The 22,439-nt window shown below is 35.3% G+C and overlaps 1 protein-coding gene across 1 annotated transcript in view; it reads right to left on the minus strand.

The window, feature by feature from the left end:
* LOC149789074 (hepatocyte growth factor receptor-like) overlaps positions 1-22,439 on the minus strand; it is an 84,317-nt gene that overhangs the window by 15,949 nt on the left and 45,929 nt on the right. Inside the window, exons 9-16 of the mRNA XM_089975256.1 lie at positions 14,279-14,446; positions 13,478-13,565; positions 8,476-8,751; positions 6,520-6,669; positions 4,596-4,884; positions 3,751-3,897; positions 2,733-2,816; positions 1,870-2,054 (exon numbers count right to left, since the gene is read on the minus strand). Coding sequence (XP_089831382.1) covers positions 1,870-2,054; positions 2,733-2,816; positions 3,751-3,897; positions 4,596-4,884; positions 6,520-6,669; positions 8,476-8,751; positions 13,478-13,565; positions 14,279-14,446 — 1,387 coding nt within the window. The remainder of the gene's footprint in view (positions 1-1,869; positions 2,055-2,732; positions 2,817-3,750; positions 3,898-4,595; positions 4,885-6,519; positions 6,670-8,475; positions 8,752-13,477; positions 13,566-14,278; positions 14,447-22,439) is intronic.

Consider the following 22,439-nt stretch of genomic DNA (forward strand, 5'->3'; position numbering starts at 1 on the left):
CTTGGTCACCCGGGACCCCAGTGGAGATGGATATTGTGGGACTATCGCAACAACCTGCATATTGAGATGAATATAGTTTAACCATCACAGCAGCCTGCATACTGAGATAAAATGGACAGACTATCACAACAATCTACATATTTAGATAAATATAGTGTGGCTATCACAACAATCTGCATATTGAAATGAATATAGTGGAATCGTCACAACACCCTGCATACAAAGATGAATAAAGTGGAAACGTCACAAAACCCTGCATACAAAAATGAATAAAGTGGAACCGTCACAACACTCTGCATACAAAAATGAGTTTAGTGGAACCGTCACAACACCCTGCATACAAAGATGAATAAAGTGGAACCGTCACAACACCCTGCATATTGAAATGAATATAGTGGAACCATCACAACACCCTGCATAAAAAAATAAAGTGGAACCGTCACAACACCCTGCATACAAAAGTGAATAAAGTGGAACCGTCACAACACACTGCATACAAAAATGAATAAAGTGGAACCGTCACAACACCCTGCATACAAAAATGAATATAGTGGAACCGTCACAACACCCTGCATACAAAGATGAATCAAGTGGAAACGTCACAAGACCCTGCATATAAAAATGAATAAAGTAGAACCGTCACAACACTGCATACAAAAATGAATATAGTGGAACCGTCACAACACCCTGCATACAAAAATGAAGAAAGTGGAACCGTCACAATACCCTGCATACAAAAATGAATAAAGTGGAACCGTCACAACACACTGCATACAAAAATAAAGTGGAACCGTCACAACACTGCATACAAAAATGAATATAGTGGAACCGTCACAACACACTGCATACAAAAATGAATAAAGTGGAACCGTCACAAATACCCTGCATACAAAACTAAATAAAGTGGAACCGTCACAACACCCTGCATACAAAGATGAATAAAGTGGAACCGTCACAATACCCTGCATACAAAAATAAATAAAGTGGAACCGTCACAACACTGTATATAAAAATTAATGAAGCAGAACCGTCACAATACTGCATAGAAAAATGAATATAGTGGAACTGTCACAACACCCTGCATAAAAAGATCAATATAGTGGAGCCGTCACAACACCATGCATACAAAAATGAATATCGTGGAACCGCCACAACACCCTGCATACAAAGATGAATATAATGGAACCGTCACAACATCCTGCATACCAAAAATGAATATAGTGGAACCGTCACAATACCCTGCATACAAAAATGAATAAAGTGGAACCGTCACAACACACTGCATACAAAAATAAATAAAGTGGAACCGTCACAACACTGCATAAAAAAATGAATATAGGGGAACCGTCACAACACACTGCATACAAAAATGAATAAAGTGGAACCGTCACAAATACCCTGCATACAAAACTAAATAAAGTGGAACCGTCACAACACCCTGCATACAACAATAAATAAAGTGGAACCGTCACAACACTGTATATAAAAATTAATGAAGTAGAACCGTCACAATACTGCATAGAAAAATGAATATAGTGGAACTGTCACAACACCCTGCATAAAAAGATCAATATAGTGGAGCCGTCACAACACCATGCATACAAAAATGAGTATCGTGGAACCGCCACAACACCCTGCATACAAAGATGAATATAATGGAACCGTCACAACATCCTGCATACAAAAATGAACATAGTGGAACCGTCACAACACCCTGCATACAAAAAAGAATAGAGTGGAACCGACACAGCACCCTGCATACAAAGATGAATAAAATGGAACCATAGCAACAAGCTGTTTATTGTGTGCATTATATCTGACAACAAGTCAAGAGAAACTAGTGAAATATAATAAATGATGATTTCTTACGTTGTTTTCATCTCTGATGTAAGTAAGAACATCCCCGTGCCTCAAGTAGGGCAATACGACGAGTGGCATTTTGTCCAATCCCACACATATTCCCACCATTTCCATTACATTGTTGTGATGAAAGTCCTTCATAATGAGCGCTTCCTTCAGAAATCCATTTACGTCTATGTCCCGCGGACCATCAACTAAAGTGGTAAATCAATTTGAAAACCGGTAATTTTTATCATTATAAAAATGGGATTAAATACTCGTGTTCGACAGCTAGGTATAAATTCCTATATATTTCACTCTTAAAGGTAATAAGCCATTAGGTCCCAGACCTTCTTCAATAATATTTGAAAACGACGCTATGACTCAAACTTTTCCAGTTATTCATCAGCTTGGCAAGTGTGACTTAATTAAATATAAATTATTGGTATTTGAGCACGTTTCGAACTATTTAGTGACAAGTACATAATTAATGGAACATGAGGAAAATATAATTCTACTTTGGATGTGTAATAACGTTGTTCTTGGATCTCATACTAAAATGAAAATACCTTACTATGAGATTTTTAGTTTTGTCAAATCTCTTTATAAAATGTTAAATGCATTACTATGGAGGGTTTTGACTGCTGTCAAGTCTCATGCTAAAAAATAAAATACGTTACTATGGAGAGTTTTGACTGTTGTCAAGTCCCATGCTAAAAATTAAAATCCGTTACTATGGAGAGTTTTGCTGTTGTCAAGTATCTTACTAAAAACATAAAATACGTTACTATGGAGGTTTTGACTGTTGTCAATCCCATGCTAAAATTAAAATTCGTTACTATGGAGGGTTTGGACTGTTGTCAAGTATCTTACTAAAAAATAAAATACGTTACTATGGAGGGTTTTGACAGCAACTATTCTTTCTTCTTTTACACCAACCAGTTGTAGATATCCTTTATAGACGCAGCCAAAATGACCTGAAAATTAAACACGTCAATACTTGGAATTTTCTTCGCCCTTTTTCCCTAATAAGACCACTATAAGAAACTGTATGTCCTATTTCTCACTAGACTGTAGACGACGATGAAATATTAATACGCAACAAGCAAATTCAATTTGAAGTGTGCCCTTTACAAACACATCTAAATTTGACAAGGAACTCTAATCAACAAATGGACAGTCATAAAACGTTAACAAAATTGTTGGACAATATATTGATACATAGACTTCTGCAATATAGGTTCCTTGTAGATCGGTATTTCAAGTTTGACTACATCTTTAAAGAAAATAAATTCAAATGTTTGCTGCAGCATAATGAAGTCCGAGAAGTTTAAATGAACTAAACAAGCTGGAAATGATCCTCACCTTATGAATTTGTTTTAAATCCGGGTATTTTGGAGACATACTTCGTCCTATTTGAAGTGAACACGTTGCGATTATCCAATGTACAACCATCGAATTTAAAATCATTCTTTTTTGCGGCGATGAAAGAATAAATAAAATTTTTAACATATTTCACAAGACCACTTATTTAGAAAGAAAGCAGCATCCATACATGAATTTGTGAATCGCAGTGGCTCATTTCTTTCCTTCAAAGCCATTGTCGGCACGCCGTAAAAGATTGCGTCTTTCACTCATCGATTATTGCGGTCATTTATGAAAGAAACAGCAGCCAGTGGTACATTAAGTCTTGAAAAAGTGACATGTATGATTAACCATTTCTTCTAATGAATTATCCGACTTTGTAAACAGATAGGGCACTATAGACTCTAGAGGAATAGGATAAGCATTAGTTTCAAAAACGATTTAGGTTTCCTTGGAGTCGGATAAACGTTGATCCATATATATGAAGCAATATGTATTTGCATGTGATGCAGTGTGCTATCACCTTTGACTTGAAAGACAACTCACCTTTTCCTAACAACTCTCCGAGAACGAGGTTGTCCCTTTCTATAATGAGGTTACCACCTGTTAGTGTTTGAAGTAAATCCTCGTCAATACAGGAAAGTAAAGGAGCTCCTTCATCCGCACTTTTCGAAAAGGTTTGTTCTTGATAGTCTGCCATTTGAAAAAAATATTTCAGTTAATTTTAAGGAAAACTAAACAGCACAGTAACTGATTAAACTAAGGAAGCAAAGGAAGTACTCTGCGCTTCAAAACTATATCGTCTCGTATAATTAAAGGCATGTGTCCATCGACGTGCATGATATAAAATTGCCAAGTACAAACACAGCACAGTAACTGATTAAACTCCAGAAGCAAAGGAAATAGTCTGCGTTTCAAAATTATATCGTCTCGTATAATTAAAGGCATGTGTCCATCGACGTGCATGATATAAAATTGACAAATACAATCATTGTTGTCATGTTCTCTATTCATTATACGTGTAGTACCACAGTAATTCATCAAGAGCAACATCCATATGGTACATCACATTCAAATACACATCCATAGTAATAATGCTAAGCACGCTGTTTAATTTTCTTGCAATCAAACTTTCAACATTACCATCGTCGTCGTCATCATCGAAATACATATTTATAATGCATGTACTTTATGATGAATCTAAGCATTTTCAAATCGTCCCCATCGTCTGAATTACTTATAATTACAAAGAATAAGGATACGGAACTAAACAACGATTATCGTAGAAATGAAACGAGGAAAACGACAGCAAAACCCACTGAGATGAAAATTATTTGCATTTGTGTAAGTAATTGTATTATATAAGCATACAAAGTAGTCCTTGATGATACCATTTTCTCTGTTTTGCACCGACGCGTTTTCTACGGATGATTCGCCTTGTACTCTGCTACGTCCAGAAGAGTATTCCACAATGAAGTCAACCCTCTGCCGTTTCTTACGAAATAGTCCGACACCCAGTCGCTTCATTACTAACATAGCTATGATTACAAAAAACACTAATCCACCAACAAGGGAGACAATCACTGCGATGTTGTTTGCTTCTGTCGGAGTATTATATTTAAATTTTCCTCGATAACGGACGTATCCACCAGACAACTCCAGGTTTTCTCCAAACGAAAGCTGAAATAATGGGATTATTAACATTTATTTCTTTTCTCAAATCCACCTTGGTGTTATGGAACAACCATAACCGATTCAGACATCATATAAAACACAGTACTTACACAGACGATTGCATATACGAAGCATTCATTATATTCAAGGTTACAATGAGAATGTTGAAACTAAACACCCCACATTTGGGAGCGTAAGTAGTTAGTCGCTGCATCTTTGGTGGGTTGAAATGTGCCCTTCGATAAATTACACTGCACAGATCTTTAGTTCGGATAAATTGAAAATATGTGTACAAGAAAAGGAATCTTACAACTAAGTTGGATCTTTGTCTCAGAGTTTCTCGATAAGACCGAAGGCAAAACTAAATTTTGGAAGGTGTAAAGAAGTAGTTACCAAGATTCTATTTAAAAAATTATAATATATGAAGTCCTCCTGAACGTTCGAGTGGGAAAATATTAATAACCATAGATAATTTTAGATATCCTACGATAATTCTTCGAGTGAATGCAAAAGCTTCCGTATGAATTGTTTTGATTGCTAAGCACAGAATATACTGGCCAGCTAACAATATGACGTATAGAAATGATTGGGGTGTATTTTAATTAAACCTTTCCTGATAGTTCATCAATGAACGTATTATTTGAATGCCACCACTGTCTTATGTCCTTATTAAATTGGGTGGACTATTACTTAAATTTTTTGAAATTTATCATTACATGATGTGGCTTACTTTATAATATGCAGTTGTTTTGACATTAGATTCGCTGGTTTCTTCATTATATAATCCAACCACAACATATATAGTGATAAACTCACCGCACGTAAATGATAATCAACCAATACAATATTGAAGAACGTCATAATACAGTCATGGCGTTCTATATATTGTGACTAAATCTATTATTGTGCGCAAAGGGATAAAATAAATGCCACCATTACTCTCCATCACGAATCAAGATGGAGTACTTTTCGCATCTCAAAAAGGCACGTGAGTTGTGTTTTAATGCACGCATGCCATCGAAGAGTTAATAATATTGTTCTTAATGGAGTTAATAAAAGTGTCAATGCAGCGACTACCAATTCATTGATGAGAGATAAAAATGATTGCAAACTATATATGAAATAAACAAACTGCTCCAGACAACAAATTGCTCTTAATACCAGTTTAAATTTGGAACTTGTCCACTATAATTAAACCTTCGGGAAAATTGTTTACCAAAATATCCATGGATCTGCTTTGTAAAGGCCTCTCTTTGCATCCAGAAAGACAAACATTTTAGCCTTAGTGTAGGCCTGTGTAAGTACGAAGATTAGGCGTGAGTTATCAAATACTGTTATTTCATGGATATCAACAAATTCCTGCACTAGGATTAGTTCTTTTGAAAATATTTGATCACGTCTGATGGAATCTATACAGATACATGAATTTATCTTCAATAAAGTCAATTTAAGAATTCATTCATAAATATGCCACATGTAATAAATGTTTAACATAAAGATTATTAATAATATAATATTGGTATTCAAATCACCAATCAACTCCTGTGGAAACAATAGTGATACTAAATCAAGACAACATATTCCATTTCTGAACAGTTCCGCCAACAGAAATGGTTTCACAACAATTCTTGTAAAACTTACTTTGATATTCATCTTCCTTTCCAGTCCAACGTAAGAAGGGAAAATCGGTATACAAGATAGGTATTTTGCTGAAACATCCACGATTCGACATGCATCCGTGCCAACGTAAACACTTATTTCCTTGCGATCAACCAAATCGAAGTCTTCTCCCTGATTTACATATGTTGGGAAAGAATCAGTTCACACACACATACATATATATATATATATATATATATATATATATATATATATATATATATATATATATATATATATATAACTTTTTCGGTTGTGAATATTAGATTAGTTATATAATCTGTAAGGAAGAAATCAGATAGTTTAGTTCACTCCAGATATTTACTAGTATCTACATGGTAAATGTTTTCTAAACACAAATTATAAATTATTACTAAACAAGGGAATTATTCATTTTAATAATTATATATTATTATATACAAAAATTGAACAAGATATTTTCCATCCAAATTTTCTGCTTTTTCTACACTTTATTTGCTGAGAATAATCTGACCAAAGTTTTATAAGTCATCAATATCGCCAAAACACATGTAATTGTGTTCCATCAAAAAAATGCATACAAGCATTCTTAAGATAAAGCGTATACTTGACTGAGAATATCAAACTATCTGAAAATGGTTATGTCAGGCTAGAGTTCTAAATCTGAAATTCGTTTATCAATTTGGATATATTTGTGTACTAAAATATCTAATAGACTGGTTCACAGAGAAAGAATCATAGTGTCTAAAATTCCCGCCTACTAATAAATAGTATGTTGTGTATTTCGTCTGACCTAATAAAAATACAACAATAATTATAAGCTTAAACGGGATCTCAAATGGGTAATGATTTAATATTGAATTTATGAAACGAGTTGAATAAGGTCCAGCTTTTGCAATACATCGCTCGCAAAAGCTGAGCATTATTCAACTCGTTTCATAAATTTAATATTAAATCATCACTCATTTGTGATTCAATTTTTAATCCAAGTTTTATTTCAATGGAAATTATTTAGATAGAAAAAGAAGAACGAATAGTTTCTTCATTCTGACAGACATTGCACCTTTTATTTGTTGTGCGTATAAAATAATCCCAAACAAATTTAAAATAATAAAGGTAGATTATACTATCTTGCAAACTATACAATGAACAAGCTTCCATCCGAAGAAACAGAACATTTTATAAAGACGAAATCATTTTTCAACACAGAATGTCCGATGCATGCGATATCTCATTGTTTGATGCTGTAGACAGTACCAGTTAGAGTCCAAGTTCATCCTGAAATGTCTCCTTTTCAAATAAATACTATATTGTTGCGATATTTTTTGTGAGCGAGGATTACTGATGAAATTCCCATATTTATTGTAATTTATTTGTGATCGCATATATGCAGTAGGCTGTATAGAAGACGTAGACAAATTTCTTTTTGAGTCGGATTTGCATCACATATTTACTGCGTAAATATGCTGTGGTTCGATCAAGTTCAGTCCGTTGGGAGACTGGTTTATGTCTACATTCTTCGGTGAACAGAGGCAAGTTTTTTTTACTTCTTAAGTTAATATTTAAATCACGCTTGTATATAGGGTGGATTCCGTGTTACAAATATTCCGCCTCCTTCCACGCTGTTTTTCAATGATGATATCGTAATTCATGACATAACAAACTCATGTGTTAGTAAACTGGCCATATTCAAACAGAGTCGAGCCGAAAAATGGCCAATAAAATAATCATTGAAAACAAACAATTCCAGAAATCGGGGTCAAAAACGTTTTCCCAGGATCGCAGCCAATCAGAACTGAGAATGCTACACAACAACTTCAAGGGCTTATTTTGATCAATCAGAATAACATAAAGTGATATATAACACATTATGATATCAAAATTATTATACTACACATCGTATAGGAAACCTATACCGACTGTGTGATAAAATTAATTATTTCATTAATAAGGAAAGACCTGTATTAGTATGGTGTAATTGTCCTTTGCCGTGTCAGCATCATAGAGAAATTCATTTTGATCCCCATCCACCTTTGGGTCCGCAACAATTGTAACATTTAAGTCAGTCAACTTCGATGGAGGTTGACGAAAATACCGAGATGCATCTTCAGCAGAATGGTAGTGTGCAAACTGGATTTGGGCACTGTATGGGATTCTATCAGAGACTGCCATCCTGGGTGAAATACAAATCATGGTTGTTCCGTCGGAAGAGAGTGAGCACTCCTTTGTTGATCTCTGTAATGTTGATTCAACATAATAAAACACTGAGTTTGTATAAGACAGAATACTTGAATACCCGGGGTTTAGGATGTTTGCAAAACACACACACACACACACACACACACACCACAACACAAACCACACGAACATACTGTCGATTGGAAATATTACTCACATATATGAAGATGAATTGATATGTCAGTTTATTTTAAAGATTATTGATCCTATACAGCTATTAATATATTTCTAAATCTTGGATCCAGTCAATGAAAATTAACATGCTTATCAGACTACGTCTCATTTATTGCCAAACGTGCAAACATGTGTGTGTGTATATATATATATATATATATATAGATTCATTAGAATACAAAACAAGAACAGATGGAGGAAAGAAAAGAAAAGAATAAAGGAAATCGAAAGAGGAAAAGAAACTGTGTTAAACCTTTCTAAACGAATTCTAACTAATAGTGATTACATTCTTCTAGGTAAGGGATTATCATATTGTCCTAGAACCAAAGTGCATGATAATATTAATTTAGCAGAAGCATTTTTTAAATACACAAGATCGTAAAATTAAAAGAATTTTTCTCACAATCATGTACATCTTCACAGTTTGAAAATAGCTTCCATCTACAAAATAAGCCCTTTTACAATAAAAAAGAATCAACATTTACACCTTCTAGTGGACGAGATATTTATCTCGATTTTTATATTGAAGCAACTAAACAAGAAATTTTAAATAGCAGTCCTAAAAGAAAACATTTTACAAACATATCTAAAGAAGAATTAAATTCTTTACGTAGCTTATCGCAAGATGAAAGCATTATTATTAAAAAAGCGGATAAGTCTAGCACCATAGTAATTATGAATAAGGAGGATTATATTAAAGAAGTGGAAAGACAATTAAATGATGAAGAATATTACACAAAACTTTCCTATATTCCTTCTGAAGAAACGAAAGAAAAAATAAGCCAATGTATTAATTTAATCTCTGTACACAACTGTTCTATATATGATGAACTAGATATCTTCCCAAATAAAATACGCACACCTCAGTTTTATATTTTACCAAAAATACATAAAGCGGTTGATAAGTCACTACCTTTAGGATATCCAGGTAGACCCATTATTTCTACATACAACTCAGTTACAAATAATATATCGCAATATATTGATCACATTTTACAACCACTAATGAAATTACTACCTTCATACGTAAAAGATACTTTTGATTTCATTACCAAATTGAAATCTTTACCGAAACTAACGGAAAATTCATTCCTTGTTACACTTGATGTGGTTTCACTCTACACGAATATACCACACAATGATGGTGTCGAAGTGTGTAAATATTATCTTGAAGATAACGAATTTACATATAAACTATCAAAAGAACATATTTGTGATTTGATAAAACTTGTGCTCGAAAATAACTTTTTTCAATTTGGTAATACAAACTATCTCCAAAAAATGGGAACAGCAATGGGTAGTCCTATGGCACCTGCTTATGCATCTTTATTTATGGGAAAATTAGAAAATGATTTTCTAAATAAATGCCTCTTAAAACCGGATGTATGGTTAAGGTTTTTAGACGATATTTTTATGATTTGGAGTTATTCATTAGAAGACCTTTTTTACTTTATAGACAGTTTAAACAAATTACATCCAACAATAAAATTTACATTCAATGTCTCTAAAACTAAAGTTTCATTCTTGGACGTTGATGTCATGAAAAATGAAAATAATGAAATTACTACCATGGTTCATGTTAAAAACACGAATATTCATCAATATGTTGAATATTCTTCATGCCATTCTAAATCATGTAAAAATGGGATACCATATAGTCAAGCAAAAAGATACAGAAGAATTATTTCGGATGATGCTGTGTTTAAATCATCTTTGACAGAGCTAGGTCAGCATTTTTTTAAATAGAAATTACCCTATTGACATCATTAATACTGCTTTCCAAAAGGTATCTTCTCTTACACAGCTTGAATCTTTACAATATAAAATCAAAAATAGAAATGAAGATATCATTCCTTTTGTTATTAAATATAATCCAAGTTTGCCTAATATAGGTAAGATTATCAATAAATATTGGGATTTATTAAACTTATCATGTAAAGCAAGTGTTAAATCGCTACACGAAAGCAAACCCACACTTGCTTATAAAAGGACTAAAAATCTTAAAGATTTCCTAACTAATTCCAAATTAGAAAAACCATCATATAAAATAGGATCATCAACTAAATGTAATAGACCTAGATGTTCACACTGTTCATTTATTAATGAAAATACTTCTTTCAATAGTAATAATATGAAAGAAACTTTTAATATGCGTTGTGACATTAATTGTGCAACATCAAATGTTATTTATTTGATAACGTGCAAAAAATGTGGCATCCAATATGTTGGACAAACCAGTCAACAAATATCTAAACGTATGAACCAGCATAGATCAGATATAAAAAATTATATCGATCAATCATTTTCATCTCATGTTGCCGCACATTTTAACAAAAATTCCCATACATTGCAAGATTTCTCCTTCCAACCTATTGTTAAAGCTGATTCTGAAATGGAACGTCTACTAAAGGAAACCTATTGGATTCACCGTCTTAATACGGTATATCCAAAAGGTCTAAATTCAAAAACACTATATGACATTTAGTAATTTTTTATTAATTTTTTTTGAATTATGTCACCTGTTTACAATTAGATATGAATATTTCATATTATTTTACTTTGAAGAAAATCTTAATTGGTGAAAGTATAATCTAATAACATAAAAAAAGTCTACTAATTCTTTAAAAATGAAATTGAATTTGTAATTAATTATCAATATAATATGATTAATTATTTATAAAATACTTGATAGTAACCGTAATGTACACCATATTTTTATTATATTTTTATTAAATAAATTGAGTTCTGATAACCACTTTAACAGCTATAAAGATTATACTAGTATATGTGTTGTTTACATTTATCTTTGTAATTTTTTTTTTATGTTTGTAATTTATTTTCTTATCTCCTAATAAGCGTGTATTATACATAATACTAATATTACTAAAACTGTTTATCTCTATTTGTTAATAAATTGTATATATGTGTGTGTGTGTGTGTTACGTTTTTAATATAATTAGTGATCTGATAAAATGAAACGATCAGACATATACAAATTCATTAATTAATGTTATAAAAAAAACTTCATGAAACAGTCAATCTCTCTCCCTCTCTGTCTCAGAATATTAGCTTTTCTGTTCATGTTTGTCGTCAGTGAACTTCAGTGCCAGTGAAAAACCGTCATATTTCTTTTCACGGTGCGAAGTCTAGTTTAAAAGATGTGTTTAATTTAAATCGCACATAGTATATTGAAAAGATAGCAATGGTGTGTCCAACATGCGGTAAATACACATTCAATCATGCTATTAGTTACACATTAATGTGACCCAAAATGGAAGCAAGAATTTTTTAAAGAGTCCACAGAAAAAAACATCAGCTCATGCCAAGACTGAGCAATGGATCTTGTGAACCTTAAAAGAATAGAGTCAAGATTAGTAGAATGCATCCATTATATTAATAGGTGTCGGATACAAATAATCCAACAAAGGATCAGAATTTTGCGTCACACAGGATGCATGATGTATCTGATGCAATATTTTAACAAGACGGTTGAAGTTTCTTGTCCCACACTTAAGAGCAATGATGCATTCTTTTCTATACTACTGAAAGGAAACTGAGGGCCGAAGTAAAACTGGCGTATTGTGAATACTGCTGTAACTTACAGAAAAAGAACACCCACTGAAAATTTCTTGTGCATGAGATACAATGCGAAACGTTTATTTTACCTTGAATAATTAATTGTAAACTTTCAGTGATATTTAAATACATTTTAGTTTTCAAAGAATAGTGTATACAATTGTACGCAAGGATACAAATGTAAAGGTAAAACAATAAAGTTCATTTTTATCCATATGATTAATTGTAACAGACAATAATGAAATAACCAAAAATTCAACTTTAGATGTAGAAGTCATTTACCCAAACAACTTTAGAACTATGGTTTCATAGACTACAAATGAAGGAAAGAAGCCTTACATGTAGCCATGTCGATCAGTACGAAACGGCGTGATTGCGGAACACTTAATTTCAACTACTGCAGATTTTTTTTTATATCTAAATGTGTTAGAATTAATGTATAACTTGACTACTGTGAAAAAATGTTCAAGTGTTGATTGAAACGGTGACATTATGCTAATTTGTGTTCACTAAACTAGCAGTAGAAGATAAAAATAGTCCACGAGTCAGGATAAAGGTTAGGTGTGAGGCAGCGCAGCTGTTCTACACTGAAAAACACGATCACACACATATAGGAATGTGAAAAAAATTCATTCATGTAAAGCGAAAAAAGGCCTATGAAACACGCACAAAAAACTAGTAATGTTTTCTCCCCGAGTTTATCTATCTGTTAGCGATAGGAATATAAAAAATAGACTCAATCTGTTGTCTAAACAAGTTTTTCCGTGCGAAAGTCCGAGTAAAAACCAATTTTTCTATATTCACTATAAGGAAGTATCCAAAGATGGTGACCACAAACAGAATCATGCAAAAATGTATCTCGTGAAATTAATATATGCACAAAGGAAAATCATCGTAGAAGAAAATATGATACGTTAGAATGGAGACTGAAGTGCCATGACTAGCAGCGAGCTTACAAAAGATTTTAACGAACCTGTACGTAATGCCCGTACAAAAATGTAAGGAAAACTGATCCTACTGCATTCAGATTACTGCCTGTCAACGTAATGGTCGTACCGCCGCTAATCAAAGGATTGCAATCATATTACCGTAATAATAATAATAATAATATAAATAATAATAATAATAATAATAATAATGATAATAATAATAATTGGTTTTTTTTCTTTCTGTAAGATGTAATCGAAAAGGCACGGTAAAGGACAAGACTCGATGAAGTCCTTCTATATTTCTTTTGTAAGAGGTGATTTGAAGTTTGGTTACCTTATCTAATTCACAACAAGTTTGGGTCTATGTTATTAACACATAATGCAAACAGTAAGGTCGAAAGGGAATGTGACGTTCTGATGTTGCTATTAATACAACTTATTCAACTACTTTTGCAACTACAACCACAACGACGACTTCAAACACTATGATAAAGACGACGACGTTTATTATTCTACATTTTGCTGATGTAACACATTCAATGAATTCCTCCAGCACAACCTGAAAGTTATTTACACAAGAATCTTATGTACCACCACTTAATAACCGCATTCTAAATCACTATAAAAGTAAACGCATAAGGCAGCCCGCATTTTCCTTCGCTGGAAAAAGTTTGACAACTGATGATGATGAAAATAGCATGGTATTTTAAGCCACAGGAGCACGTAGATTTATTTGCAATATACTAAACACCTGTTAGATTCGTGTAATTTATTTGATTGATTATTAGATATATACAATTATTTTCTCAATTTTCTTTTCTATTTTTCAAAAAATAAAAAATTACCTTTTTATGACAGTTTTGGGTTCAACGTTTCTCAGGATTGGGTTTGGCACATATCTGAAGTTATTTGGAGGCCGGAGTCTTTCCTTGTCGATGAACAAGTTGCAGTCGGTGGAGTTAGTTGAGTTGTTCGATGATGGTATCTTGCAGACGATTTCTTTTTCAGAGCGACTAAATTTGCAATGAAGATTCATGGAATTTAAATATGTACGAGTCCTTGAACTAGTCAAGTTATACATGTATTCTTAGGTGCTAAATAAAACTCAATGGCCCATGTCAGAGGGGAGACATTTTCTGTTAGTTATCCTGCTGTGGTACAAGTTCTTGCAACATAAGTGACAGAGTAAGATTTTCACATTATTTAATAACTATTAATGATACGTTAATGGCTCTAATGGTTTCAATTTCAGCTTCATGTTACCTCATGCAAAGAATATCTTATATTCACTCCTTAATTACACATGAATTAATAGCATTCTGTACATATCGAAGTGTTTATTTTAGAACAACAGGTTATGTGAATGGAAAACTTCGATATTTTGTATATGGTTATTAAATCCATAATCGGCGAAGAGTCGTCGAGTCTCAAAAGCGTTAAAAAAAATTGCACAGTTGAATTCACGTGAACCGAAAATATGACTTCCGCGGTTGTTTCCTAAGCTATATAAAACCCGACGTTTCTGTTTGAGGAGATGGTTTTACGTACCCGTATTTTGATTCCTTTTATCAGAGATACCATTATAGCGACAATGCAATAAAATAAAAATTAAAGGTTATAGCAAATTTAAGTTACATCCCTGCCAAGGAATATGTACTAAACACTTTTGTAAAGTTCAGCTTCAGCACATGAGAAGAGATGTAATTTCCGCCAAACCATGCCATAGCTGGGGTACGGAGACACGAAAGAAAACAGTAATGTATATTCCGTGTGGCACTTGCTTGATTAAATATGATCTTGTTGTTGCAGAAAAGCAGACTAAGAATGGGGTCCCGAGTGGCCGAGTGGTCTAAAGCGCTCACCATTCCGGATCACTACCATCTCACCTCTGTTTGCGTGGGTTCGAGTCCAAGGCTCGGCTAGCGTGGGTACGTGGGAAAGCCTGCCAGTAGCTTCTCGTGGGTCGGTGGTTCTTCCCTGGGTTTTCCAGGGTTCTTCCTCCACCAGTTATACTGGCCGCCATGTATAGCCTATCTTGTGCTAAAAAAATGGCGTTAAACCCTAGAACAACAACAACAACAACAACAACAACATACTAAGAATCACTTAACTGATCTAATGTTTCAGCGGTTATGAAACGTTAATCCTATTGAAAGTTGACTATTCGCAGTTATACCATTTTGCCTCTTTTAGAAATTGGTATTCTATGGTGATACTCGTTCAATGAATGTATTATTTCAGTGATGAGATTTTAGCTAAGTTTCATTTTATGTAAAGCAGCATTTTGCCGACCTGGATGTAGATACGCTTCCCAATGTGACGACGTCAGCAAGTGAACAAGTTAAGACCTTGGCCGAAGTCAAAGCCAAGTTTGAGATCGAAGGGGCTGCAGAGTGTTTCTCCACATGAAGGGTGGAAAAAGAATACCATATGAATATTGGAAGCCTTACTGTTACTCCATGCTCTGAGCCAAGCGTCGGCCAGATGGCCCTAAGCCCTATTATAGACGATGAGATCGCTGTGATTATTTTTAAAACCTATTTCCGTTGATCAGGAGTAATTGCTTTGAATTAAGTGTGTTCATGAGCTAGATGTGTGTGAGTTGGTAGCAGAATTCAAGCTTGACACCGTTCGGAATGAAAACAACAAGGTCGATGATACTGTAAATATTTTACTGACAATTAGCCCTGCTATCCTCATTGATATTGACCTGCCCTACTCTGAAAAGTATATGCGGTTGCAACTGTGCTGTATAGTCTCTACTGTTTCCAGGACGCAGAATTGAATAAATCTCGCCGCTATGCGAGATGGCGACCCTAACTTTGCGGCGCAGTACTTGTTCAAGCACTTTGAGGGTGCCCTTCGGGAACAATGTCTAAATAAAAACATGGCCACAAGATTGCAGAATGGAAGAAATGAGGTTTTGAGACGGGACAATTGTAGAAGACATAGCTAAATTGGAAAAGATTTTTCACCAATCAGTCATTTTGACAGATAAAACGGACAAGGATAATTGCAACAGTGTCAACTATCAAGTTAGTTCTTAGCAATTGATACAAAGGATAGTCCACAATAAACACATCGAGTCTAAAGTTTTACAGCTTCTGTTAGCAGGTCCACATCTACCTTAGTAATGTCTGGAAACGCATATTGGAAGCCAGCTTAGATAAACCAAAAGATGAAAGGTTGCTTGGGGGCCTAGACAAAAGATGTATAGATGACTAACCTACCGTAAACGTAAAAGCACAATAAAATAAACAGCTTCACTCCACTTTCTGACGATGCTGAAGCTCTCGCGGTAAAGGTATTTGGCCAAATCAACACAAAGACAGTTGTAGTCAGAGTACGGTTGAACATTTACTCTGGTCATCATGCTGGAAGACTGAACATGGCCACTGAGAGCCTTAGGACTACTATCAAGGCTAACACGTTCATCACATCGTTTCCGTTGACATCAAGGTATGCTATCATGCTGTCATGCTTCCGTACAGAATCAAGATGAGTATGCCCCTACGTGAAGTGTTTAATCACCCTAAGGAACAGGTGATCCATTTAAGCATCAATGGCCCCTTGTCAGTTAGGGATGACATTGTATGCCGTGCCAATGTGGAACTTTTGTTCGGGTGAGGTCCAAATTCCTACTGGGTCAGGTTTGGACTTACTACGACAGGTAATAAGATATTTTTCTTAATAGTTGCTATCACTGTCAGTAAATAACTATAAGTCGTGGGGATTGGCACATCAGCACCATTAAATCCTCTGACAAAGGCGACGCTAAGGAAGGTTAAAAGGCAACGGAAATCAGTTGCTAGTACACACTTAGAATTTGTGTTCGTGCTTGAGTTAACATTGTCAACACCTTCTATCTGCTGTTTTTCCATGGCAACAATACTCTCGCTGTTAACATTGTCCAATACGATTATCCATATCACCCGAGGCCATGAACTAGCCTATACCAAACACGAAATTGACTTCAGAACCGACGTAGCGGAGCATGTCCTTATAGCAGCCGTTGCTGCTTGGCAGGTAGACTGGATACATGGCCTACATCTTTTACGTCGTCTAGTGAAAAGCCCTTCGACTTGTCAATGACAAAGATTGACCAAGCAGTATCAAACTCAGTTTTCGTTTCATACAGCTTCGTTGGTCGAAAATTGTCTCCGGTATTCGCATGTACCTGCTGCATAATCATAGTGATGTCTGTTGGCATATACTATAGCAACAGGTGTAAGCAATGAGAAACCTGGTGTATTGTTTATGATCCAGACATTAGAAGTCGTTATAGTAAGTCTCCCCGAGCGCATCAATCTTTCTATTTTTCTTCCTAGAAACTGATTGGTTGCTAGAGGTTTCCTGGCCATGTCTGGTGGAAGAGGATTCAATATTTCTGCTCTGCAAGGATTCTCCTTTTGAGGTAGTAGATAAGGAATACAAAAGAATGAGTGAGACAAATGCTCGTATAGATTTCTATTAAGATGGTTCTAAAGTACTAATACCACAGCCGCAACCGACATATCATAGTCCCACACTGACACAACACATCTGCACAGTTTAAGCGGTTCCTCCAATATATAATTTGTATATTTATTCAATTTCGATTCATTTTATACTTAATAAAACCGTCTGGAATTCTGCCAGTAAATCTGTGTGATATCATGGACCTGACCTAATAATAGCCAGTGTGAGGTCATTTTCCACTAGTTCTGTCTAGCACACCCCTCCGGCCTTATACTTCGCATCTTTATTAAACCTAAATATGCTTCTCGTGCCATATTACATTATGTTTATTACACTACGATTGTCGAAAAAAAGGGGCGCAATCCCACTACTGCAATATATCTGATCTATCACCTACTGGGTTAGATGGCATGACTATGCTAAAATGTCATAGGCTAGCTGATAACATAGAAACCACAAAACTGTCATGGTCAAGATATGATATTTCAACATGACTACAGACATAATACGAAACGAAGTGCATTCCCCTGTGGATAATAATGTTGTTGTTGTTGTTGTTGTTGTGGGGTTTAACGCCATTTTTCAGCACACGATAGGCCATATATGGCGGCCAGTATTAATGGTGGAGGAAGAACCCGGGAAAACCCCGGAAAGAACCACCGACCCACGAGAAGCTACTGGCATGCTTTCTCACATATCTACATTGGCTGAATCTGAGACTCGAACCGGCGCAGACAGAGGTGAGATGGCAGTGATCCGTAACGGCGAACGCTTTAGACCACTCGGCCACTCGGGGCCCCCTGGATAATAATGAATTCGCGTCTGAAGGTTTTATCATTGGCAATAACCGTGCGACTCATGAACCATTTTTTTTTCGATCACACCCAGGCAATGTATAAACACACAATTCAAAGTACTTCACCTATGAATCGTAATAAATTTCTCTCTTTACCGTGAATTGCCAAAGTTCATACTGCTAACAAAGCTGTCGAGACGACCTCTCTCTCTCTCTCTCTCTCTCTCTCTCTCATTGCTAAATGAGACAGCCGTGACTGAAACGTACGAATGTAACTAAAATAGTACGACCGTATACTTTAAGTTAACAAGAGACGACGCAGAGCATGCACCACAAATTATGAGTCACTGTCTTTTTGCGATACAGACCTATTTCGAGAAATCCCCGAGGAAAACAAATTGGGTCGTTTGATTTCTCGACCACGACAACCACCCGTCTTTCTAATTTACCAATACTGATTTAGTTTAATTATGTTTTAACTGAATGTTTATGAGGTCTTTGTGACCAGTAAAGTTCTAAGGAACAATAGCTTTCGTTCTTCAGTGGCACACTATTCAAGTTAATGATATTGTGGTGGTCACATTTTATCGGTTTATTATTTGGTTTGCATGTGAATAGACAAAACATCACAAGGATTCAATAGCATTTTCTTACCATGTGAGGCTTTACTATCAGTGGGTCTTTGAACTGGTTACACGCAATTGAACCATGTTTGACAAATTTGTAATAGTTACTGTTACCCAACGGTTGTACAAAGCCTCCCAACAGGTAAATCTGATATTTAGAACAAGGAAATGACGATGCCTTAATAAGCTTAATTTGTTACAAACATTTTGGAAATTTTGAGACACAAATGCTACCAAATTCGTATTAACATAGTGTAACGTATCTACTATAAAGCGGAAGAAAATAATGCTTTGTATTATTGTTTTATCACCTGTAAGCGTGGTCCGTATCTCATGAAATGACATACTTATCATCATATATGGTAGCTCATTGAAAAGGAAAAAGATGAGTAATAAATATCAATCCTTACAACTGAGTGAGGTAAAACTTACTTTAACTATTTTTATCAAACATTCGATGAAGTTTATAAGGGATATAAAAAGGAAACTACTTCGTCTACAAGTAGAACATCTTGACTCCCCTGTTTACCGATCATTGCCACCAATCTATTGCATCCCTGTCACCAGTCCATGGCATCACTGCCATCAGTCTATTGCATCACTGTCACCAGTCTATGGCATCACTGTCACCGGTCTCGGATATTATGGCATCATCTCTGAGATTATTGACACGAGTATATGATATTACATCTTTGCAAGCCAAGGTTCGGCGATCCACTTTGTTCCACATAGACCATCTGCATACGTCGATCCTCGAACGTATTTTGAATGAGGACCTTCTCGCAGAAGAAAGAGCAACTACACTAAAACAATGTTCATTACCCGTATTTGGCATTCAATACGGCAACTTTTATAATGCAAACATGCCATAACTCGAAAGCAAAACTTGTATGTTAACGATTTAAATAGGACGTATTGACATTTTACATGTATTGATGTCCACAGACGTTTCAATGATTATTCCTCATATATACCGCACCAGTACTAAATGCGACAAGATAAAAGCAAAACGGAAAGTACAAGGGATAGGCTATGGCGGAGATTTTAAAATGTCTCAGGGATTTAACATTTTTAGGAACATTTATATCACAGAAAGCACTTGAAGAAATTGAGGCAGATTTGCCTACATCGCAATAAATGCAAACCTACCATGTTGAGGTTTGGCGATTTAAATCTGCTTGATATTCCTTTCAAACCTAAATAAGGGGCATTAATATTTAGGGATCCAATTTTTGATGAATCGGATGTTCAAAGTCTTATCGAGAACCAAAACTCCAAAATTGCAAAAAAAAATTGCCAATTTAGACAGTCTATTTATATGTATGTCATGGACATAAAAGTGCAGTCGTTTGGGATTTAATAATTTTGATCAGATGTCTATGGGTACAAACGATACAGACAGACATTGTATTCCCGGTTTCTTGTGGAAGTGAAAAAGGAACTTAACGATCAATATCCAACTAATGTTCTGTAGTATATTATGTGTGCTCTTCTCGGGATGTTGCGTCAATAAAATATTCATGACAATAACTTTCTTGATGACAAGAGGGGCCCCGAGTGGCCGAGTGGTCAAAGGCGCTCACCGTTCCGAATCACTGCCATCTCACCTCTGTCTGCGTGGGTTCGAGTCCAAGGCTCGACTAGCGTGGGTACGTGGGAACGCCTGCCAGTAGCTTCTCGTGGGTCGGTGGTCCTTCCCTGGGTTTTCCAGGGTTCTCCCTCCACCAGTTATACCGGCCGCCATGTATAGCCTATCTTGTGCAGAAAAATGGCGCTAAACCCTAGAACAACAACAACAACAACAACAACAAATCTTGACGACAAGAGATTAAGATTATCTCTTTAGAGAAAGGTGGTTAATCAGAAAGTGATCAGACACACTCTGGAGGTATGTGTGCTACCGAAAAGAGATGCTAAACTAATGATAAAAGCTGGTGAAGATCCCATTTGGAACAGTCGAGTCTTGAAGAAAATCCAGCTCTGTACCTTTACAGAGAACACTGTTTTTAACGACTGCAAAATCTTAGACTTTGAGCGGCTGGCGAGAACAAAAACTCGATACTTCTCCATTTACTACTGACCCTGATTATATCGGTTAGTAGAATTTCTTGGAAACCCAAAACAGGGGGAGTAAAACAGGATCGTTTCTCTTAAGTACGTGATTCACTTTGATCGTGATACAAGTCTTGTGATCATGTTTACCAGGTATTTACCTTCTGTCAGAAACGTTTTTTTGTATAAGAAACTTCTCCTATGTCAAGCAGTTAAACTGCAGTAGCAAGTCATATGAATTAATAAACTGCAATTTCATGAAAAGCATGTGTAATCATACTCTTTGGGAGGGCCTATACACAAATAGTCAGGTTAAAAAGTGAACATGTGCGATCACATTATATCAAAACAGTGATAGAAATTGTGGCGAGAAGAGGGCATGGGACCTTCAAGGTGTGCATTTGATGAATGATACCTCCACCTGTAAAGGGAATGCTTGAAACATACAATCTTAATCAGGTCAAATATGTGGGCCGAGTGGTTACAATCAGGTGTTGTTCTTTACATTTTGGGGATGGAACCGGGTGGGGGAAGAGGGTGTACTGCAATAATTGGACATTTCATAGGCATTTCATGGACATTAGCAAGACGTTAACATTTTTTTTGGGAGATTCTTTCATCTCACTTAGAGTGACCTTCTTTGTTAGAGTTGCGTTTACTTGATTTAGTGTTCTCTGCTATCTTTATAGAGAAACAACTCATTTAGCGACTTTAACTTTGATATCTGCATGGAAAAACATTTGTATACCTGAACACGCTTTTCGCCAGAGGAAGAAACAGCTTATATCCATAAAAATAACATGGAACACAAATGGCAAGATAAATTATTGACTCCTACGTGTTTAAATGACAGGAGGTCATATACAAAGCAGGATAAAATAACATGCAATTTAAAAACGGTCTAAAAACGGAAAACTACATGTCTATTTTGTGTTGCCCTCGGCCCAGAAAGTGGTAAAGCAAAATTCAAAGAGGGCAATTATCGTGGCTATCCCATCCCCATTTCCCACTATACCCAAGTAATTTCCACCTAAATAAAATTTCGCTTCACGACCACTGGTATTAGAAGTACTG

Source organism: Sinohyriopsis cumingii, chromosome 11 (genome assembly GCF_028554795.1).
Source record: "Sinohyriopsis cumingii isolate HCF-2022 chromosome 11, ASM2855479v2, whole genome shotgun sequence".
NCBI classification, from domain to species: Eukaryota; Metazoa; Mollusca; class Bivalvia; order Unionida; family Unionidae; genus Sinohyriopsis; species Sinohyriopsis cumingii.